Raw genomic sequence first — 25,437 nt, forward strand, 5'->3', positions numbered from 1 at the left:
AAAACCACATACCTTAGCTAATGAGCAAAATGCAACTTCAACTGGTCGTATTATCAGTTATCCACCAATTTCAGTAAAAGGTTTGCAGTATAATTAACGAAGGTTGGTGATATTGAAACATATAAGCAAAAATCAGTATAAAGGCTAATTTATTTTAATGCGCAATTTATTTTCGGTGTATATTTAAAAGACATGCAGTGTACGATATTCGAGTTTATAAGTGTTAAAAATATTTAATTAAACATTTATTATATAATAACTGTGAAAGAAATGGTAACGTCTGTTTAATTTGTTTGTAAATATCTTTGAAACACGCAAATCAGTCCGTCATTTTGCTAATATTCAACATCTAGTATGGCTCAAATTTAAAACAGATTGTAATTTTATTTAACTTACTTTGAAGACACAAATTGTTTGACAAAGTCTAAATTTAGGTAAAGAAACAGATTGCACATCCACCCAACATTTCAAAATAGTAACATCCGCTTTGATTAACGGCTCGCCCGTTTATCAGAACCTCTACATATTAACACTCAGGCATCGGATTTACGTTGATAAAGATTAAATAATATTCAGCATTCGATTGACTTATTCAAGAACATAAAAAAGCTTGCATTAGATTCAGTCATTTTTGTTCGTAGCACTCGATAAATCTGCCTTTATATACCCTCAGGCCACTGTGCTATATTTATATAAATTATAATTCGAATATTTTTGATTATGAATGAATGGGCGCGAACTTCCTTTGTGCTTATGGTAGTTAGCTGAGATGTTCCAATGCGCGTGAATATAAGATCATCAACCAAAGTTAAACTGAAAAACAAAATTATTCAATTGCCTATTAATATAAACAATTAAAGCCTTTACGTAAAGTTATAAAGTTATGTATTATAATTTTTCGTGAAGTTAAAACTTTAAAATTACATGGAACGTCTGTTTTGCGATAGATAAAGGGCAAATTATGCGGTTAAATTAATTACATGTACAGTCTTTTACTTTAAATAGCAATTAGACGATTTTCTAACCATATGTATGTTGTTTTCTTGTGCAGTGATGAAAATAGAAATTCGGCAACTGTACTATGCAAGTAATCTAACAAATTACTTGTGCGCATTGCTACAGCAAACACCATTACTGAATCATCTAAGTCTTGATTACATTGAAAATAACCAACCTAACAACCTTTTAATCATGCATTAAGATGGAAAAAATTGACACAAACACTTGTCAACGTTGTGTGACAAATAAAGTGTAATAATTGTTCCCTTCGTTTTGTGTTTGACAGTTATCAAAAAGGTTCATGAAGTATATGAACAAAGCAAAAGACTACCGGTTTTATTAAATAAATGTTTCGTTTTAATATCCATGCAGGATGAACTGCTTATATTTATTTTCGGTCGTACGAACAATAATAAGGTTCCATTTTATGGTGTGACAGAGACAACGTCAGGGCTCTTTAATAGTTTTGAACTCAGAATTACATTAGAAAATTTATTCGTTTATAATAATACTTAAAGTAAATGTAGTTAATGGCCGTGGCAGTGGTCCCTTGGATGTTTTGTTTGTAAGTTAGGTAGGATACCGCAGGTCTCTTCGTCGATGATTTTGCTAATATATAACGCTAAGTATACAACATTTAAACAGCTTTGTACATTTATTTAAACTTTTGAAACTTTTAATAAATTTGATCGGAAAGTAACACCTAAAACATTAGGAAAAAAAACAACAAAATGATAGCACATCCACCGATACCCAGACATGTTCTAAAAATAACATCCAGGCTTTGAATTAAGGTCCCCGTTAATATATAGTATATCATATAAAATTTGGAACACATCCAGGCATCGACCAGTATTTGACAGAAAGTCTCAAAATTCAAATATTGCTAGGCCTTCGATTGATTAGTTTGGCAAGAAACGGCCATAACAAAACAGTGTGGCAGATCATAGATTTCTGTCATGTGTTTGTTCATGTAGCACACCTGTATCAAATCCGCCTTTGTCATAGATACACTCTGCAGGGCTTCCTACTGTAGCTACTGTATGTGCACGTACTATAAATTATAAATCAAATATTTTGAAACAAAAAGAACTGAAATAGAAAAAGTCGCAGAAAAACTCACTTTGTTTGCTCTATTTTTGATTTTTGCAGCTGAGATGTAGATCCAAATGCTGCCCGTAAAATGACAAGCAACACAAAGTTTACCTGAAGAACAAATATGTTCAAGCTTGCCTTTAATATCAAACAATTTAAAGCCCATTTTCCGATGTTAAATGACAATAGTTTTGTATGTCATTAATTGTTTTGGTAGTTGATAAGACTTTTTAACATTGACTATTGATGAACGGTCTGAATATTGCGTACCCGAAAAAGCCGACTCTGCACATGATGCGGTATTTATTACTCTGGTCCGTCTCGCTTTTGTTTAAAAGCAATGAAAAAGACTGATATATTCAAATCCAATTGATGCTTTTTTACCTTGCTTGCGAGCAATTGCAAAAATACTGGCAAGCCGAGAACTGTCTATTGCAACATGTAAGTCCTAAGCGAAAAGTGGTTCCTTTTTGCGCAATTGCTCGACAGTATACATGTACCAGTATATGTACTTTACATATCTTTAAGTCTTGTGTTGAACATTTGCATAATAAACAAGCCTCGGACGAGCAATAACCTTGTAATTTCATTGCATTATAAGAAATACTGGAAATAAATACTTGAACAAAGCTTACTTTGGTAAGAGACGTTTGTGTGACAGAAAAAAAGCTGTAATAATTTGTTTCATTCGTGTTCGTGTTTGAACTTTTTAAAAAATGGTATCATGAACTATATAACAGAAGTGCAGAATACTTAACCCCGGTCTACTTATTTGCAAATAGAAATAGTTTGTCTTTTAATATGCCTGCAGACAACTGAAACCTGCTTTATTATTTTTTTTATGGGTTACAGTCCCACCGAAACAATCATTTGCATATGGTGGTTTTCCAGCTTTTTATGGTGGCTGAAGGGAGGACAAAACGGCTCCTGGGGCCTCCTTTTCGTAATACCGTCTTACGTGGAACTCCAAGTACTAGTACATTGAATAAACTCAATGATCGTTTTAATGAATTTTAAAGGTAAATGCAAGAAGAGTAGCAGGTTTGGTTTGACCTAATCTTCACGAGAAAAGGTTGAAATTTGCGAAACGCCCACACCAACCATCTAAAATTGAAAAAGAAAATCAAACACTTACCACAATTATAATCATAGCAGGGACCACAAATGCCCATATCAGCCCGCCTTGCACTGAGAGCCAACAACTGAAACGTATTTGAGTTTTGAAGGTAAAATATTCAACATTTTTTTGCACATCCATAGGTCACAGTGACTATCACAAATAGTGGATTCTTTAAGAAACAAGAAAAAGAAATAGAATGATATTTCAGCAATTAAGTTGGTTTCTTGTGGTAGATAAAATAAAGATTGAAAGGAAGTTAAAATGTTGTTTGGATGTAATCGTTACATTTATTGTGAATAAAAATCGTACAATTGTTCGTTCCCGTATCCTCTTAGTCGTGTTGCTCCGAGAGATATGCCAACAATCAAGGCCGGTATCACTGAAATAATAAAACAAAATAAAGAGATGTAACAGTAACTATACTAAACAGTAAATGAAGCTATCTAGCTGTATGACTGGGGTTTTATTTAATAAAAACTTAAATTTTTAAATTTGACATGTTTTCTTCAAACCGCATTACACCTAATGAACTTCACATGGTAAATTAAAAATATCAATCAACCATGAAGTTAGTAGTCCCATAGTAGCTGTTTTGCATGAAATTCACGTGAACGTGTAACTAACGATATTCTTTGTGAAATTATTGATATTTGAAACATTAATAATTGACTCACTCGAAAAACAGCATTAAGTTAAAACATATTGTTGGTTGCATGGCACGAATTCAGCGCGAACGCGACTATATAGACTTTACGGTTGACTGATTTTGTAAATTCAATACGTTAAGTTCTTCAGGTGTAATGTGGTATGAAGAAAACAAGTCAAATTTATAAATTTAAGTTTGTTTATCATTCTATTCAAATACCCCAGTTATACTTCTGGATAGGTTCTTTTGCTGTTCAGTATACATTTGAAATTCAAATATACTACACGATCATGTTTATTTGTGGGGAGAGAGAGTGGTGGGGACAACTTATTGTAGAATCATGGTTTTGTAAAACTGCACACTGATATCCAAAAGAAAATAAAAATTCAATTTATTTCAACTCTTGATTCTGAAGTCTACGAATTCATATTTGCCTGAAGTAACGCCAGGAGAAAGTGAATGCCCACGAAATTTAATGATTTCATATAATATGTGAGACATTTGGTGGGCATTTTGATCGAGCGGTAAAAACAAAATCTTCCTTGAATTTGATATAATTTGCCGTTGAGTTAAGAATTAAACAGTACTTTTTGCGTTTATATGGGCAAAACCACATTGTAACGTCTTGCAAAATCATGCTAGTGATGATTTGATGATGGGATGATTTGCAAGAATTTCTTATGTGGAAATTGGTTTATACCCGCATAAACGATAAAAAATAGCATTTCATCCTTATATTCTCATGTTTATTAACTGTAGCTTGGTACTAAAGAATGGTTTGCTTTTCAGGAGTTTCAGAAAATCAAAATAAATGTAAGGATACTGATCATTTCAACATTTAAATAAAACAGCCAAAAAAGCATGCTCATTTTCAATTAAATTTGCCTACCGATCAAAATACAGTTCTTGGTTTTTATTTAAGATATTGCTAAATTCAGTAAAAACCATATTGTTGCGTCGATTCAGTTCTGATCTTTACCAACAGGTAGAATAGTTTTAGTTAATTATTATTATTCTTTTGTAATTTTGATGTTCGAAATTGAAAGGCATCAGATTGCTCCTTCAATCTTGTGGAAAGGCGAAGGTTAGCTGGTTATAATATTGCTCTTTGATATTGACATAAGTTTCGATCACAGTTTTTTTTTTTAAGTTTCGAACTTAACAGGATAGGACGTCTATTTCAAAACGTTTTCGGGGTGGGAGGTGGGGGGTGTCTGTGAATTTGAATCTTGAGTTATATTGTTCTGTCAGTGAATACGCGTCTATTTTAGCTAATATATTAAACAAGAAAAACTAGAGCTATCACTAAAGGTGATGAATGTACCCCCCGCATGCACTGACACAGTACATTGCAATTTGACGCACACAAGATTGCATAATTATGTGGACTGTATTTATATAGACTGTATGTATACAGTATAGTAACAAAAAACAAAGTCCCATAACTATGCAGAATATTTATCTAAAAGAACGTAACATGCACCATGCACAACTAGCGTTGGTACTGATCACTTGAGTGAAGTTTCATTAAATTGTGTGCAAGGGTTCGGAAGATTAGGCGCGCACAAGATTGCATATGCAGACTGTATTGTACATAGTATGTTAACAAGAAACAAAGTCCCATAACTCTGCAATTTTTGTCGTTGAAAGAACCTAACATGCCCCATGCACAACTACTGTTGTTACTAATCACTTGTGTGAAGTTTCATTAAATTGTGTCAAGGGGATGAGGAGAGATGGTGCGCACAAGATTGTGTCTATGTATATAGCATAGTTACAAAAAACAAAGTCCCGTAACTCTGCAATTTTTTTTCTGAAAGAACCTAACATGCCCCATGCACAACTACTGTTGTTACTGATCACCTGTGTGAAGTTTCATTAAATTGTGTCAAGGGCATGAGGAGAGATGGTGTGCACAAGATTGTGTCTATGTATATAGTCTAGTAACAAAAAACAAAGTCCCGTAACTCTGCATTTTTTTTTTCTGAAAGAACCTAACATGCCCCATGCACAACTACTGTTGTTACTGATCACTTGTGTGAAGTTTCATTAAATTGTGTCAAGGGGATGAGGAGAGATGGTGCGCACAAGATTGTGTCTACGGACAGACAGACAGACAGACGGACGGACGGACGGACAACCTGAAACCAGTATAACCCCCCCCCCCCCCTTACAACTTTGTTGTCGGGGGTACAATGATTTAGAGCAATAATTAGGTCAACTTACGCCAGGCACACGGTAACATCCATTTTAATCTCGACTCTGTTGTGAATACATACAAGAATTTAACTGAAATTTCGATACCCTCTGCCAACATCAGAAAGAAAACGACTAGATATATGTACTGCAGTATCGCCGCTATAGCTGTGCATGTTTCCTTTGAGTAAAAAGTGTAACATTACCAATAGCACAAAAGCTTAAAACAAAAAACAAAAAAACAAAAACAAAAACAAAAACACAGTTCTACATTCGATCGGAAAGGAAACAAATATTAAACATTTTGATGAATGTGAAAAACGTTTTGAAATTTGATAAAACTTAATTGCCAAAAACAAATTATAAGTGACAGAAATAATAATCACATGAATTTAGTAAAATATTAGGTGATATTTCGACATTTACCTCATTATCGGTTCTGTCTACTCCACCAAGGAATACCGCATACGATATGACGAGGGCAATAGATAAATTGATAAGTAATACTACTTTATCACTTTTTACATAACTGAAACAAAACAGATCAACTTTAATACAAGCTTATACACTATAAACTTTATAAATATTAACATTAATAAATTTTCATGGTTGGAAAATATTTATGCTAATACACTATACAGTTGTTCACCTTTATCATAACTTATTTGAAGTATGTTGGCTTAAACCATATCCATCTCCTATCCATGCTATTACTGATAGAATAATGTGGACTTTAGTCGCATTGATTCCTTATAAACTTTATAATATATTATTTATGACAGTTTGAAGTACGTTGCTTTATGCATACAATTACTTTGCGGCATCGTTTGATTATTTGTGCGATGTGTGTTTTTATTTATCTTAGATGCTTTGTCTCAGAGTGTTAACGGGTAGCAATCTATTATTTTTTCAGATTTATCTAGCTTTGTCTGGAAAACACTTAAAAAGAGAAACGAACAGCTTACTTCCATAAAGCAACATGAACCAGTATTGTAATGACCAGCGCCAACATGGAGATACTGCATCCAACTGTTGATATTATATCAATAGCTTTGCTGTCAACATTTGTCTGAAAACATTTTATTATGATGAATATATATAAATATTGTAGGTCAAAGTTTCACCGTTACCTTGTGAGTTTCAGCATGGAATGATACATTAAAGAGTGTGAATAGGTAAGTCTTGAAGACCCGGTACTACTTTTAATATTTACAGACAATTTTGTATGCCAGTGTATTATCGGTGACTATTCATCACACTCCAACAATTATCTGTGTGTTGAAGCAATAGTGCGTTTGTTTCCATATGTTTATACCGACTGTCAGACAAGGGTTTTAATGAAAATGAAGTATGCTGAGAAACTGTTAGGACGCAGATGTTTAAAGGATTAGCTGACATATTAATATAAATAAAGAAACGACAGACACCAAAGCAACAAGTGACTGACATGTATACTACCCTTGTGGGAAAGGTCAATTTTTATTCGCTACAATATGAATAATTCAATCTTTATGCTAATTCCATCTTCGGATATATGCAATTAGTTGAGTAAGCTTGAATATGGAGGAATTTAAATATCAGTTTTGGGGTTAAAAGAAGCATTAAAAGGGTATTTAAAAGCTGTATAAACCAACTGTTTCCTTTTCAAAGGATAAACACATTCTTATAGTGTACATAACGTGATTTTCTCTTGACGTTCTAAACATCAAATTAGCAATCTGGTCAGTATTATATACGAAACAAAACTATCTGAATGATATTTATTGTTCTATTGTTTTGTTATTTGTTATTTGTAACTATGTAGATGCATTTGTATAGTTTTGCAAGAAATTGTTTAATCCCCTATATGGTACTACTTTCAACATAGTGACAAACACCAAATTACACTCATTGTTGCTACTTTTTACATTAGTGTTATAGTTACTGCCATCACTAAGTAAATTTACATCAAACTGTGGTTGTTACTATGCTTTTATTAAATCGAATGATTTTTACATTGTGTGTCTTGGTTTTATTGACAACAGAAATAAGAACAAAGCAAGAATGGGAGTTAGACTTTAATGTTAGAGCAATGTCAAGGGCAAAATTACCTGTGTCAACGGACTCATAAGAATTGCAAAATTGGTCAAATGGTTGCATTCGCAAACAGAGGTAGATGAAGATGAGGCACTGGTGTTTAATATACAACCTTCACTGTCCCAAGCTGTCCTAAAATTTAATCAATTAGCACACTTTTTACAATAACATTAAATTTAGTACTAATTAAACAAGCAGTTGTAAACAAAATTCTAAACATTACACTTTTCTGACTTATTCTTTTAGTAAACAATCAATTACAAAATGAATACAATCTGCTTTGTAGAACTCTATTATACTAACAAGTTTTCGTTCCAGAAACTGCACTGGCGACTGCTGAATTTGTCCTGAAAATTAAACATAATAATATGTCAAAACCACACAAGAATATTTCATTTCATGGAAGTTTACTAATGAAATCTGGCTAAAATTCAAAATAATTGAAAAGTTCGTAAATATTTTCAGTTCATTACACACTAGTTGTTTATTTCTTAGGTGTAAAAGATACATCAATGTAACTTGTTTGACTATTCAGTCGTGTTATCGTTATTGATATGTTCTTACAAAGTAATTACAAATTACTATATGGGCGATGTTGTGCGAAAACCAAAGTTAGCCTTTGCAACTAGTATGGAACCAGATAAATCTACGTGTCCGTGCTGTCTGATCTTTAATACTGCTCGCTTATCATTTGCATACAAGTGCTAAAATTGCTTTTTCTAACACAGCATCCGCAGCATTTGCTATAAAAACATATAGCGAAATCGCCTGTACATGAATCTACGACAAAATATAGCTGGTCCAATTCACCCTACGATTGTAACATTGTGAGATTCTACTATGCTTTCGTTATATGCCGCCTAGATACTCGGCCTATTCGTTAATAAGTAGTAGTAAAAAATGTACATTAACTTTTCTGAAACATACAATTTATGACTGCTGAATTTATTTGTTTATATTTTTACCATAAGAAAATGTTTCAGCAAGTCTAGGCAATACCGTTAAGTTTCAACATCAGTGATTTGATCTGGCGGTGCATAGTTTGCAATACGTGCTGTAGACCACAGATGTCAAATAGATTCTATTGACGAAGAATTTAAATGTTGTTCTAATCTTACGACTCGAGTTACTTGTTTATACGCAACGTTTGGCGTGTATGTTTCAGTGTCATCATGTGTACTATTTTTAGAAAGTGCATAGATCAACTTAAATTATGAGCAGTCGTTTATAGGCGAATATTAAATCACGAGTGCGTACGTATCCGATCCTGACCAAATTTAATTACTGATACATATGACATATTATATTCTGAAAAAAAGTATCGACTAGGATAATCGATTAGAAATTAAATCTATTTTCGCACAAGGCGCTCTATCATTCCTTGGCCCGAATACTCCAATGTCCTTGGGTCAAAGAAAAGGGGAATCCTGCGTTCTCCTTCAGTCTCCTAATTTCACTGCGACTACGGCGAGTTTTTTCTGTGTTGTCATCTTCGAACTGACAAAACTGATAAGATAAAATTAAAATAAATGAGATGAGCATTTCTTTTTCATCTAACTTAACTTTCTCATTTACTAGCTAGAAAAAAACATTTGTAAAATGTTCCAATAAAGTAATACAAGTGTTTTCCTCTTTTAGACTAATAAAGATGCGATGATATGTAATTCAGTGAGTTGAAAGCAAAAACGTAAAACATGATAATACGTACCGTTCAGATAACTGTTTTTGAATGTAATTCTGGATAGATTTTTGTACAGTACTGACAATGTTTCAGTCCTACATATAATGCAGATGAAAGGGTATAAATCAATCATTTTAAAGGTTTAAGCCTTATTTTTTGTCATCATTTCTTTTAATGAATTTGTGATCCCGTGAAATTTTTCTTAATATTTGGTACATTACAAAATTTTATGTTTTGAACTAATAACGTATTATCAAATTCGAAACTCATGTCAACAATGGATGTCTAGTGATATTAATTGTTAGTTACAATACCATGCGCGAATGTTGTATACACAGATGTTTCAATTAACCCTGTAGGTTTTGGGCGAAGAACTGACATAGATCGCTAACCATCATTTCTGTTAAGTCTACTATATGAGGAAGACATTGCTAAGTTTGTTGCTCTATCGGTACTGTGACAAAGTAATGCTCTATGGTGCAACTGGGTCTTCATTAATAAATAAACTAAAAGTGCGAATGACTTCAGTGGTAGTACTACTTCACGCACAAATTTTAATGAAATCATTAATATGTCCAGAAATTTATCACTGGATTATGCGATGACAATGTGAACTGACAAACATCTTATTACATTGGGAGCGATTACTTTGTAATGACAAGATACTTGCAGTTAATCCTTGAGACTTGCTCATTGCAGGAATGACCATCTGTTCTGTTTATCTTGCTCACGTGCATTTGATATATATTAAACAACATAGCATGTGATCATGCCTAGATTATCACTCTTTCGAAAAGTTAAAATCGTAAATACATTAAAGAATATGCTATCAATAATAACTTCAGTGCTAATAATGAATACTTTAGTAGTATTTTTATCTAATATAGTATTAAATTTACAGTAATTTCAATTGGTTTAAATATTAGCCATAAAAGTTCATTGTAATAACTACAAAATATTTCCGTTTCTGTATTATGGAAATGTTTCCAGATTTAGTTTTCCGGTTATGCGAGAAAGTTTATGTAAACGAGACATGGTTTCTAGATGTGAGAAAAGTATTTTAAGAATGCAAAAACAAATTACCTAAATTACTTGCGGCCACAGTTTTGCTTGTTGCGTTGGACTTGCTTAATGAGGCGGTCACAGAATCCGAGTACCGAATGAACACATCTAATACCTTTGAAGCCCCTCTTTCTGTCTGTCAGAAAATTGTATGCAAAAATTAACTCAAAATCGTTTAGAGGAAAATTAAATTACGCAGTAATTCTCATTTCAACCTAATGGAAATGTAACTGCGTCTGTTTAAAATCTATTTTTCATTTCAAGATAATATAACGGTACTCGCAAGTATTCGATTTAAAAAGTAATATTAAAAAGATGAACTGATAGCTGAATCTATCTTATTTATACGATCTCTGTTAGATAACTATTTACCTTTCGTGTATCACCACCTTCTGGTTCCTGAGACATTGCTTTCCAAGTCTCTGTATTACTTGTATCTAAAAGATTACTGGTTGTGTCTAAGAATGCCTGAAATTAATAGAATCAGAAGGAAGCGGTTTCACCTTTCATTATATTGCAGATTCATATACATAAATTATTTTTTCATAAAATTACAAAATCGGTTTGGACCAAATATCAACAGTTATTTTTGATAAATTACACCGAAACTTTATCAAAAGAATAGTTATGTCTCTGTGTTTCTAATGTCATGAAAGGTTTAATTAAACCAACCTCAGCCTGGTCATCAGTCACTTCAATTTTGCCGCTTATGTGTGCAATACTTTCCAGGATTGATGTAACTTTGTCAATCTCACCGCCAAATATAGTATTCTGTTCTGAAGGTTGTGTTATGCTGTTTAGTTTGTCCAATGCGTTTGTTACAACTTCTTCTGAAGGATTTTCTTTAATTGCTTCAATCTGATTGTCAAAGACAGAAATCCATTCTATATCGACCACAGGACTTTTGTAGCTTAGTCTTGTAAGTAAATGTTGATAATTAACAAAAGATTAACACTTAATCTAAGGAAAAGCATGATCGATTACCTGAGTTTCATTGTTCAAATTCAAATAAGTAACAATTTTGGAAGAGGTAGAGTCATCCAAGAAACATTTTGCTACAGTGCATTGAAAACCGGCCTGCAGATTCAGGCGGTATATTAGCACCTCATCTATCCATGTTTACAATCACTTTGGGCTGTACACATATATTTTTGTTAATGGTAAGAGATCTGATTTCTACTTAACTCCGGCGACTACATTATCTTCTTGATTTTGAATTTTGATTATATTATTTTATTATACGATTTTTAGCGCTTTCAGACAATCCGTCAAAGCTTACATATTCAATGCGCCACACAGGCGTATTCATCCTTACTAGTACAGACAAGACGATCTCAGAGGACAGAGCGAACAATAGCCCACGACGAGAGTCAGAAATTAGTACGGTTTTCGTATTGCCTAGTCGTTGAATAGCACTGTTCTTTAGGCCAGTGATAATGATACAAGGATTGATCTCCTATACTTCGTCCCAGATTATATTTTACAACACCCATACTGAATTTTTTTTTGTGCGAAATTTTATCTCAGTTGGTCATGTTTAGAGACAAATTTAAGTAGTTTGAATACTGTTGAAAAGGGGTCAAAGGAAAAAAAACAACATTTATTTGAAAGTTTCTGTTATGGAAAAATCCTGTTACAGTATTTTTTGAAGTCTTGGCATAATATGAAAAATCGTGGTACAGGGTCATCAATCAAATCAGCAGTAAAGCAAATGTTAAATTTGAAGATTTTCTTTGATTCGGCAACTCCTATTTGTAATCAAGCAGAACCATCTAATATTTTTTTGCTGGAAGTCCATCAAAGAAACATCCATGCTAAGCTTCATTAATTTCCACCGGATGGTTTCAGTGGAAATGTCTTTTGAAGAAATAAATATTTTGACGAAAGAAGGTCGACGAACGGTGATTGATCAAAACAATTATCCTTGAGCTATCATAAAGAAATTACTAAATTTAAATTGACAACATCATAACATCTTAAGTAATATCTTTTAGGTATTTGATTTTGAACTTTACACTATAAAGTGTTTCAGGATGGTTTAAAACGCTGACTAGGCTTATCATATTCTTGTTGAAGCTGATAAAGTTCTCCGAGGGTCATTCAATAGATAATTCATCTTCATCATTATCTTTCAAAGCCTGTTGAATAAAGTTTATGTCTAATGTATTTCGTTGCAGCGTATTTCTAAGAAAAGTCTAGAAACAGCTTACTAGTACGGACAGGGGTAACATGTACATGAGGTCCAAGGACGCTATATTTCATTTCTGGCTAAAAACATTTATTTTATCATTCAAAACATTGGACTTGTTCTTTTTCGTTGCTTTAGCCAAACGGGCATGCTTAAAATATCAAGAAAATTCTTCCAGGAAGTGGACAGGAGAGTGGTTCAAATAAGCCTGAAGCTTTCACCACAATAGAACTAAAATAAGTAAGTTTAAACTAAATCAAACTAAAAAAGGAATACCATGATATATCCATCATGACCAAATGACAATTGTTTGTATGGAGGGACAATACATAGGGAATACAAACGATATATTCACATTTATTGTTAAATAAATAAGTTTATGGCGGTGACCCACCTATGCAGTTAGTTATACACGGCTAACAGATCCCGTTGGTGTCTGTCCGGTAGGGCACGGCTCGGATCGAGAGTTAGTGTTCTGTATAAATTATACTCGCCGCCATATTGATTGTTTAGAAAAAAATTGCTAAAAATTAAGATTTTCGACGATTACATCGCTGTTTCTACGGTTTGTGTTGTTTATAAACTTTTTACTACGTGCATTATCGTCGTAATTCATATGGACGTATTGCTAGATGTATCTCTGGGCTTATAAACGTGAAAAGATTTGGGATTTCTTGCACTTTGCAATTTTTGCCGTGGAACAAGGGCAAAGAAAATAAACTGAGATTAGAACTTTCGCCCAGATACAACATTTTCAGCTCGTGGAAAAGCTTCTCATCTGCGTACGCTTCATTCGTGCCACAACTAACAATAACACAGTTATATCTACATATGTGCCATAAATATGTGCACCTTAATCATGGGGACGTCTCATATAAATCGCCTGCAGACTTATTTATTCCGCATAAATGGTACAACGAATGAGTTCTCCCTGCAGAACTCCCCGCCAGTTTAATTGTTTGGTATATCTGGAGGAAGAGTGTTTCGGGACTCTCACGTCACACGATGGGAACGGAAGATAGCAAGATTTCGTCCAAAGAAGTTAATATTCCATGTTGGTGGAAATGATATAGATACATATACAAATCAGAGTGATGTTCTTGCTCATAGAATTCTTAGTGTTGTGTCAATGTGGAAAAACCGATACAATATCGAAAGTGTCTTTATTGTTCAACTGATTGACAGACCCAGGTCGCGTTACGTCCACTTTAATGAATATTTTGATCGCATAGTGCAAGTTAACAAAATGTTAAAGGAGCTATGTTCGCAAATGGACTTGAAGTACTGGAAGATTTCGGGTATAAAAACCCAAACAAGCCTATATATTGTGATGGTGTGCATTTCAACGATGACGGAATGCTTCGTTATTACAGAAGTTAACGCGGTGCCATTATTAAGGCAAATAGATAAAGTTGTGAAGTGTGATAAACAAAACTTAAACTATTATATGTGCTGTATGAAACGAGGATGTCAAACCTGAATTCAGCTTAGACAATGGTTTTCAGCTTTCAGGGATAAGGGCATTAAATATCTGGTTTATATAATAGCGCAATAGTGTTTTTCACAAGACGCAATAGTGTTTTTCACAAGAATTTGATAGTTATGTCGGCATTACTTTCTTTAAATTAAATTTGTACTATTTGTTCGGCCATGTACTTGAACTGTTGCTCTAACATACATATTTGTTTTCATTTAAACTTATTATTTATAGATGTTTTAAATTACATATGCAATTCAGACATTTAAATACATGACTGCAATAATTATTGATGTCAGTCACTTTATTGTACTTTGTTGGGCAACTTAATATGGAAATTCAACTCTGACATTTCTGTTTAAATGTGACATTGCCTTTTAAAAGAATTAAGAAAAGAACTATGAATTGGCAATTTGGTTCAAAAAATTTTCAGTACATATAATTTGAAGAAATTAAGTATTTAAAAAGATATTTGTTGTCTGTCTGGTTAGACAGTGCTCTGGGGTAGGTTAATATAACTAAATATTTAGCTATACTCAACTGAAAATGGATTGTTATGTTAGTATCTTGTACACTATTGTAGGAATGATTTGAGATAAAATTATAGCAGGACAACTAGTAATTTAACTGTGGGTGCCATAAATTTAACTGTGCCATGTTAGTATCTGGTTATGCAGTACTTAATATGTGATATGCTAATATCCTGAAGTGATACGTTAGTATCAAAAAACAAGAAATAAGTATCTGATTATGCTAAACATTATCTGCGATACGTTAGTATCTGGAGGTGATACGTTAGTATCAAAATACAAGAAATTAGTATCTGATTATGCTATAATTTATCTGCGGAAGGGATATGTTAGTAATAATATAGTATCTGGAAGTAATTCGTTAGTATCAACAAAACAAGAAATTAGTATCTGATACATTATACATTATCTGCGATACGTTAGTATCTAGAGGTGATACGTTAGTATCGGGAAGTGAAAGCAATATGTTAGTATTGCGATGAAACTTTAGGATATATTACTATCGGGTGAACTTAATTTATTAAAATGTTGAGGATCTTGCCTTCTTTCACAAAGGTTATACTGTATTCTACTCATCTAAAGTAATGTTCTGTGCATACTTAGTATTATTGCCCAGGCGTAACACCTGTTAATTTTGAATTATATTATTAGCTTATTTCATCCTGGCTACAGTAAGTTATTACTTTTCAGACAGATTACATAGTCACATAATTATGAACAGGAAACCATAGACAAATGTTTTCCTACTTTAAAATATGGTCATTTGTTTCTTTTATTCTGTACTAAATTTCCTACCCGACATAGTTTTTAAACTGTATTTATTTCAGCTGCCAGTATGCCACCTAGAAAAAGAAAAACACCGATTAGATTTCAAGACAAAACGGCCACAAACTCTGTTAAGGAACCTGCTAACAAGAAGAAAAAATCATCAGACAGCACCAGTTCAAATGCACTCAGAATTGAAGATAATATAACTGCACCAGCACCCTCAGAATTCAATCGTCAAATGATTCATGATGTTGTTACAGAATGTATTCCAACAATCACCAAGGCAGTGGTTGATAGTTTAGTGGCAATGAAAGTTGTCGACCTTCCAACCTCAACCTCCAAGGATGCGATAATAGATGAAGAGCCAGTACATGTCTCATCCCAGGTGATAGGGCCACCCATTGTAGAGAATATGACACCGACACAGGAACAGTCACTTGTTTCACCAGGAAATAGTTCAGGTACTTCAGTTCCATCATTTCTTCTAGGAATTGATCCCAAGATCAAAGGAAAAATTTGGGCAAATGAGTATATTGATCTAGCGGTATTATTGTCAGATGAAATGGATGGTCCAGATTCTTTTCGTCCGGTGGAGAGTACAGCGGGAACAGTGGCTGTGCAGAAAGTGCAAAGACACAAGGACATTAACACCTTGTCTCAATGATACACGGCGTTCCACAAATACATATCAATAATAACCACCAGTCAGCCACATTTAATGCAATACATCGAACACATCCGCTGTCTCGGACAGCGAGCAGGAGAACGTGCGGCTCTGTTTTATAACAAAACCTTCAGAAGACTGCGGCAAAATGACCCATCCCTCAGTTTTGCAGAATTACATGCTAGCACATACACAGAAGCCATTTGTATGGGGTTGAGTGGCAGGATCTCCTCCCATTCCTTTCGGCCCAACCGATCAAATAATAAAAATGGCGGCCCCTGTTTCACTTTCAACAACAATAACGGAAACTGCACACGAAAGAACTGCAGCTACAGGCATGTCTGCCAGCGATGCTCTGGTCAGCACCACAAAAAGGCCTGCCCACTTATCAAAAGATCTGGGGCCTCAAACCAGAATACCAGCACGATTCGGACAGCCCCAGCAAAAAACTAACATTAATGACCACTCAGAGAAACATGGCTCCATTTCCACTATCTGTACTCCCATAAAAGTTGATAAACTCGCATATTGGCTAAGAGGTTATGACTTCGCAGAAAAAACATTTCTACTCAACGGGTTTACAAAGGGTTTTTCCATCCCATATGAGGGCCCCCGATGTTTTCGAATGTCTACAAACCTTAAGTCTGTCAACGACAACCCAAAAATTCTCCAAGAAAAAATTGATGATTCTGTAAAAAAGGGCCAGGTGGCTGGCCCCTTTTCCTCTCCACATCTTCCCACCTTACAAGTTTCACCACTCGGTCTTGTTCCCAAAAAAGATCCAGGGAAGTTTAGGGTTATACACCATCTTTCACACCCAAAAGATGCTTCCATTAATGATGGGATTTCCCCAGACCTTTGCTCAGTTAGCTACCAAACTATAGATAATGCTATAGCACTTGTTCAACAGTGTGGCCACTCGTGCTTCATGATGAAGGTCGATATAGAAAACGCCTATAAGATTGTCCCAATTCATCCAGCTGATTATGACCTCCTCGGTTTTTCATTTAATGGTAATTTTTACTCCGATAAAACTTTACGAATGGGTTTATCTTATTCTTGCGCACTTTTTGAACGTATTAGCTCGGCCATTCATTGGATCGCTGTACACAATTTAAGCTTGCGCCAATGCGCCCACATTTTAGATGATTTTTTCTTTGTTGAGAAAAGTTATGAGCAATCTTTGAGGGGCCTGAATATATTTCTGGACTGGTCAAAAGCTATTGGTCTACCAATAAATCCAGATAAAACCTTTTATCCATGTTCCACAATGACTTTTGTCGGCATTGAACTAGACTCTGTGGCTATGGAAGCTCGTTTGCCATCCGACAAACTTCAAACAATTAGGGAAAACCTTCGTGTTATGAAACACCGCAAAAAAGTTACACTGAAGGAACTCCAGTCACTTATTGGACTCCTTAATTTCGCATGTCGTGTTGTTCGTCCAGGTCGTGCTTTTCTTCGACGTCTCATTGACCTGACCATTGGGCTTTCCAAATCTCACCATATGAGACGACTTACCATGGAGGCTCGAGCAGATTTGCTAGCATGGAGTGTTTTCATGGATGCATTCAATGGCAAATCATTTTTTCTTGATTCCAAGTGGCATTCATCGCCTTCACTCCATTTATTCACAGACGCCAGCAATTTGGGTTTCGGAGGTTACCTCCACAACAAGTGGTTCTCCATGCCCTGACCTGAATCTTACCATAACTTTCACATCACTTTGAAAGAATTGCTACCGATTGTTATCGCAGTAGAATTATTTCCAGACAGTCTTGAAAATAAGTGCCTTATGTTCCACTCGGACAACAGTGCAGTGGTAGCTATTATAAACAAACAGTCGTCTAAGGATAAACTGTTGATGAAACTGGTCCGTCGTCTTGTGCTTGTGACGTTAAAGAACAACATTCTGTTCAAAGCATGTCATATACCTGGCGTAACAAATCACCTTGCCGATTCTCTTTCTCGTCTTCAGATCGAACAGTTCCTGAGAGACTGTCCATACCAAGACCCAGTTCAAGTAGATGTACCACCATCCAGCCTGACGATCTGAGTAAGATTTCCTAGAAGACTTCTAAATAGTGCGTTAGCAACATCTACTCAACAGACTTATAGCAGGGGCATAGCTCAGTACGAAGAGTTTATTAAACATATGAACCCTAGTCGTTCCCCATTTCCAGCATTGTTATCCGACATTTTGCTCTTTATTGTGTCGTGTTTTACCAAAGCTCTCGCTCCAGCGACGGTCACAACATATATCTCTGCATTAGGTTATTTTCATAAATTTCAACAAATGCCAGATGTAACTGGTCACTTCCTTGTTCAAAAGTCTCTTTCCGGTTATCGCAATATTCGGAAACGTCAGGATACAAGATTACCAATAACTTTGGCAATCCTACGTTCCCTTATTCAATGTTTGCCGCACATCACTGCCAGTTACTTTACACAGTCCCTCTTGAAAGCAATGTTTCTAGTAACATTTCATTGTTTTTTACGTATTGGAGAGGTCACGTCAAGTCAGTCTGCCCCAATTTTAATGCTGTCCGATGTCAGATTTTACCAAAACAAATCATCAACCGAACTGATTGGTTTTGATCTAACTATCCGAAATTATAAACACAGTCGTGGATTGCAAAAAACCCTGTACATATCTGCATCAGGTGATCATGTTATGTGTCCAGTTCAGGCACTCTGGACATACTTACAGTTGCGGCAAACAAAGCTAGGGGCCCTGTTCGCGTTTCCAGATAGTACACCCATATCTCGGTCATATTTCTCACAGCAGCTTCGTCTTGCCTTAACCTTTCTGGGCTATGATACCAACAAATATAAAGGTCACAGCTTCCGTATTGGCGCAGCCTTCCTGGCTGCTGACAAAGGTTTATCTGAGGTACAAATTCAACAAATGGGACGCTGGTCCTCGTCAGCTTTCAAAAAATACATTCGCATCATTACTCTGAACTATTAAGCTAATGCGTTCTAGTTATTTCCATCCCACAACTTTTAATGTCGCCATAGCTATGCCCTACACATTAATCAGACCCGCTTTGAATATTTACAATGCTTGTCTACTGCTCTGTTGTGACATTGTTAGAGTGAATTACTGTTGGTGCTAAACTTATAATACCGGTATTTCATAGGGACAAGAGCCTCTGACCTATCAAAAACAACATGTCATGGGGACAAGAGCCTCTGACATATCAAGAACATAGTGTCATGGGGACAAGAGCCTCTGACATATCAAGAACATAGTGTCATGGGGACAAGAGCCTCTGACACATAAGCTGTATATATTAATAGAACATTATACGTCTATACGTCTATATATATATATATATATATATATATATATCAGTATGGGTGTTCATATAAAAAATTGTTTATTTCTGCTGTTTTATCGATCCGTCGTGGGGACAAGGGCCTCTGATGGATGTTTTTTTTTTGTAGTTAGTTCCTACATTTTTCATTTAACTAGTCTTTTCCTGGAGTTTGCAATTTCAGTAGAATTATCTTTATTGCCATATTTTTAGAGTTCACTGTTTTATTATCATTTGTTCTAGTCGTTCTGGTAACAAACGTGTCATAAGGACAATAACCTGTTACAAACTGTTCGTTTATTATCAGTTGGCGGTAATTGCAAATTGTATTTGCAATTTTTGGCGAATAATTGTTAGCCAACATTTAATTTCATTAGTGTGTCACATACATAATAGATGTTGTGTATATATATGTATATATATGTTATTTACATAGATTAGTATGTTGCATTTAATTGCATAATATTTTGATTGATAACTGTACGTTCTGTTCTTACTGCCACTATTATGTGTTTACTTAAACACAATCCGTCATTTATTATTAAATGACATGTATTCAAATTCAGTTGAGTGTTTGTTTTATTTTGAAATTAAACTAAGAACAACTCCAAACAGGTATATATAGTTAAGTCAGCAGACATAAATTCACATTTATTGTTAAATAAATAAGTTTATGGCGGTGACCCACCTATGCAGTTAGTTATACACGGCTAACAGATCCCGTTGGTGTCTGTCCGGTAGGGCACGGCTCGGATCGAGAGTTAGTGTTCTGCATAAATTATACTCGCCGCCATATTGATTGTTTAGAAAAAATTTGCTAAACCCTCCCTCCCTACCCTATAATGATGAAAGAACTTTATTGAGCTACTTCAGAATCTCTCATTTGCATAATACATACTGTTTTTGCTTGGGAGATAATTGTTAGCATTTACTTTCATTCTGGTAGATTATTGTTAACCAACTATTTAAAGACTTTTGTTACCCACCATGAAGTAATTACTGTTATTTTGCTACTTCAGTGATCTCTCATTTGCATAATAGATAGTAATTTTGTTTGGCAGATTATTGTTAGCCAAAATTTACTTGCATCATTTACTTAAACACAATCCGTCATTTATTATTAAATGACATGTGGCGGATTATTGTTAGCCAACATTTAATTTCATTAGTGTGTCACATACATAATAGATGTTGTGTATATATATGTATATATATGTTATTTACATAGATTAGTATGTTGCATTTAATTGCATAATATTTTGATTGATAACTGTACGTTCTGTTCTTACTGCCACTATTATGTGTTTACTTAAACACAATCCGTCATTTATTATTAAATGACATGTATTCAAATTCAGTTGAGTGTTTGTTTTATTTTGAAATTAAACTAAGAAAAACTCCAAACAGGTATATATAGTTAAGTCAGCAGACATAAAAGCAAATTACACATCACACACAGTGCACGTAAAACCAGGACAACACCTTTGAACATAAATCTGTTTAAAGCTGCAAATCTTTCAATTGCATAAAGCAAATCAATTTCACTTATTTAAAGTCAACACTTACCTGTTGGTCAACAATGGCGATGTCCTGCCTCACACAGTTGTAAATAGGCAACATCCATTTTCCTTCTCCTGTACACTTTCGGAATATTTCTCCTACATAGTCTGTGTATGATATGAAATACATTTGAATTGTGTCCATATCGTTTGGAATCAAACCATTTAACAATCAAAAATGAAGATTATACTTTTAAAATCATGTATGATAAAATTCACTTGTAATAATAGTATTATTTATATAACGAACGATTTTCTATAATTTGTTTGATACTTTACTTTCGGTAACTGGACAATGCTTGGTTTTAATTCTACCAAGATGTGTTTCCTCCCATTGTGTGCCATGTAAATCAATGGTTGTTGGGCAGGGTGAAATATGATTTTGTACTGAAAAAGAAATAACCACATTACAAATTGTAAAACGAAAAACAAATGTAGTTCCGGAACACGTGTTGACATCTGCAAGAAGCTACATGGAAAAAATGACATCAAAGCTGATTTAAAACTTAAGATGTTTGTGTACAGAGAAATAAAATGTGACCCTCTACAGTTTATGAGTAGTTTGCAAATAATTATCATAGACATGTTTATAAGTAAAAACATCTAGATTTGCACAAAAGAATATGATAAGAATATTTCATTATGTTTTATGATGGTGACAGATATTCAAGTTAGTGTCGCTAAGCTATTTAATTCAGTTTTCTAAGAGCTTTCGCTGGTGAAATAGTACAGTACTTACATTATGCGGTATAATGTGTTAACATTAAATATTGCTTAATTGCCTGCTGCAAAAATGGGTGCTTCTCGTAGTGAAGTGAATCTTTTTTTACCTTTTGTGCAAGATGGACTTAAACCTGTCCATTCCCCTGTAGTGAGACAAGTTACTTTTTCAAACCCATTGATACTGTATGAAGCATTCTTGCAGGAAAATGTTGCTGTAGAGTTCATAGGCCGTGTTGACCCGTTGCTGTATTCAACTTTGATGTCTCCTTTTGAGATATTGAAAACTGGACAACCTTTGACTTAATAATGTTAACAACAAGTTAGAATTGTTTTAATAAATATCTAAAACGTTTCATAGATGACCGCAAAAATCGTGTCTCTGGTCTAGTATTTTAAGTAGAAAAGCCTGAGTGACTTTTGAAATTTCGTTATGCAATTACAAGCACATGCCTCTAAATAAGTTTGCATATAATGTAATTACCTTTAAAGGAATTCAGCAAAAGATGTTTAATAAATGATATAAATCTATGTGTATGTTTTCACTTGTTACTTAAGAATCTTAATATTATTAAAACGATATCTGTTATTGGTAGAAACAACATGTTGAGGTTATTTTTAACTTGTTTACCGCCATTCATAAATTACTACAATAGAGCAGACTTACCAACTTGTACACATAGCGGCGGCGATGCTATACTCCATGTCCCGTTAGCCAAACAAGTGGCTGCAAGACTTTTCTTGTTTCCATCTATGTGATAACCAGCTTTGCAGAAGCTTATTGCAGTTGCTCTATATGTTGTGTTTGTCATATATGTTATGTAACTGTAATTTTCCCAAGTCTTATTGAGATATTTCCAATTTCCACAGTCTGAAAGAATGAGAGTACACAAAAAGACATATGGAAGAAATTATATACATTTCAATATCTGATGTTATTTTATATAATGGCTTATACACGGTGCCTGACATGCACTTCCGGTACGTTTAGTACGAGTCAAAACTTATACGGTGTAACAAAAATCGATTTCGATTTAAACATGTATATTAAACTTGGTAATAACGGACGGCCATGTTACTACGTATTTAAAATAAATATGCACGATTAAAGTAACTCATCTACTAAAGTTATGTTAAATCTTCAATTCTACTTACATTACTGAAATTATTATTTAGTTAATGAATATTAAGTTTTATTCATTCAGCATAATTGGTTTATAAAATTTACAAGTTTTATGCTTATCTCGATTCCTGCAAACACTTGATGAGCAAATATTGGTAATTCAGTTCATGTTGTTCACAGGAAAAAAAAATTTCAATGAAAAAAAAGATACACCATACCAACAGGACTACATTTCGGTACTGGGTATGTCCAGTTGGCGGATGATAAACATTTGGTAACATTTGAACCAACCAAGGTATACCCAGTATTACACGTAAATCTGCCAACCGACTGATACAAAAAGTTGTTTGAAAGCTTGAGGCTCCCATTATCCGGATCTATAATTCTTGGACACTCTGAAAATAACAAGGTAATTTTTTTTTTTTATGTTGTTTGTGCAATGGATCTTTCAGTTGTTGATGGTTCATCTTGTGATTTTGTTGTATCTAATGCGTAGAAAGTTGAAGTTTGATCATTTGAACTCGAAGCATATGCTGTTGATTTGGCGGAAGTTTCAGCTGCATATTTATTATCTTTAATACTAAATGTTTCATTTTCCAGTGTGGGATCATATGTAGTTTGTGTGACGTTAGTTTCTGGTGAATATTTATAATCATTACTTCCAGATGCGTATGTGTAATCTTTAGTTCTTGACGTTTCATCATTTGATTGTATTGTATATGTGATTAATGCGTTGGAATTTGTCGTTTCATCATCTGGTTTGGTAGCATCTGCTGTTTGTGTGGAGGAAATTTCAGATGCATATTTGTAATCTACAGTACTTGAAGCTTCGTTATTTGATCCGGTAGCATAGGTCCTTGTTGTGGTGGTGTTCATAGACGTATATGTGTAATAATTTATACTTGTCATTTCATTAATTGATTTTGTTATATTTGTGATTAATGGGTTTATAGTTGCCAATTCAGCATTTGATGTGGTAATATTTACTGCTGATGTTGAAGTACTTTCAGATGCAATCACAATTTCGCTAGAACTTGAGGTAATATTATTTGATCCGATAGCAGATGTGGTTGATGTGGTGGTATTGTCTGATATAGATATATAATCTTTAGTCCTTTCAATTTCTTCATTTGATCTGGTAGCATATGTGGTTGATGTTACAGTTCTTTTAGGTACATGTGTGTTATCTTTAGAACTGGTCCTTTCATCATTTGATACAGCATTGAAATTTGTCGTTATATCATTTGATATGGAACCGAATGTGATTGTTGCGGAAGTATAAGAGCCCGATATGTAATCTTTTGTTCTTTTAGTTTCATAGTTTGATCCGGTTGAAAATAACGGTGATTTGCTGGAAAGTCGATATGAGTAATTATTGGTACTTGTCGTTTCACTATTAGATCTGGAAGTATTAGTGGTTGGTGTAGTGGTAAACTCAGACGCAGATACGTTATTGTTAGTACCTGTCATTTTATAATTCGATCTAGTTGTGTATGTAGTTGGTGTGGTGGTACTTTCAGGTGCATATGTGTAATCATATGTATTTGTCATTTCGCTACTGAATGTAGAAAGCTTAGTGATTGGTGTAGTGGTATACCCTGATGTAAATATGTTATCGTTTGTACCTGTCGTTTTATAATTCGATCTGGATGTATGTGTAGTTTGTGTTGCGGTATTTTCAGGTGCATATGTGTAATCATATGTATTTGTCATTTCGCTACTGAATGTAGAAAGCTTAGTGTTTGGTGTAGTGGTATACCATGATGTAAATATGTTATCGTTTGTACTTGTCGTTTCATAATTCGTTCTGGATGTATGTGTAGCTGGTGTTGCGGTATTTTCAGGTGCATATGTATAATCATTGGTACTTCTCATTTCTCCAGGGTAAGTCGTTGGTAAAGTAGTATGCTCAGATGAAGGTTTGTAACCGTTAGTACCTGGCGCTTCATAATTCGATCTCGATGTGTATATAGTTGGTGTTACGGTACTTTCACTTTCAGGTCCATAAGTATAATCATTGGTTTTTGTCGTTTCGCCACTGAATTGAGAATCATAAGTGGTTGGTTTAGTGGTAAACTCAGATTCAGATACGTAATCGTTTGTACCTGTCGAAGCATAATTCGATCTGGATGTATGTGTAGTTAGTGTTACGGTTCTTTCAGGTGCAGAAGTATAATTGTTGGTACTTGTCGTTTCGCCACTGAATCGAGGAT

General features: G+C 34.4%; 1 protein-coding gene across 1 annotated transcript in view; it reads right to left on the bottom strand.

The window, feature by feature from the left end:
- Window positions 1–2,027: 2,027 nt before the first annotated feature.
- The window catches only part of LOC123564046 (CUB and sushi domain-containing protein 1-like), a 156,655-nt gene continuing 133,245 nt past the window's right edge, over window positions 2,028–25,437 (bottom strand). Inside the window, exons 19-26 of the mRNA XM_053526065.1 lie at window positions 8,436–8,479; window positions 8,147–8,264; window positions 7,022–7,125; window positions 6,483–6,585; window positions 6,087–6,237; window positions 3,524–3,593; window positions 3,230–3,296; window positions 2,028–2,205 (exon numbers count right to left, since the gene is read on the bottom strand). Of these exons, the coding sequence (XP_053382040.1) occupies window positions 2,119–2,205; window positions 3,230–3,296; window positions 3,524–3,593; window positions 6,087–6,237; window positions 6,483–6,585; window positions 7,022–7,125; window positions 8,147–8,264; window positions 8,436–8,479 (744 nt within the window). The 3' untranslated portion in view covers window positions 2,028–2,118. The remainder of the gene's footprint in view (window positions 2,206–3,229; window positions 3,297–3,523; window positions 3,594–6,086; window positions 6,238–6,482; window positions 6,586–7,021; window positions 7,126–8,146; window positions 8,265–8,435; window positions 8,480–25,437) is intronic.

This window comes from Mercenaria mercenaria, chromosome 2 (assembly GCF_021730395.1).
Source record: "Mercenaria mercenaria strain notata chromosome 2, MADL_Memer_1, whole genome shotgun sequence".
NCBI classification, from domain to species: domain Eukaryota; kingdom Metazoa; phylum Mollusca; class Bivalvia; order Venerida; family Veneridae; genus Mercenaria; species Mercenaria mercenaria.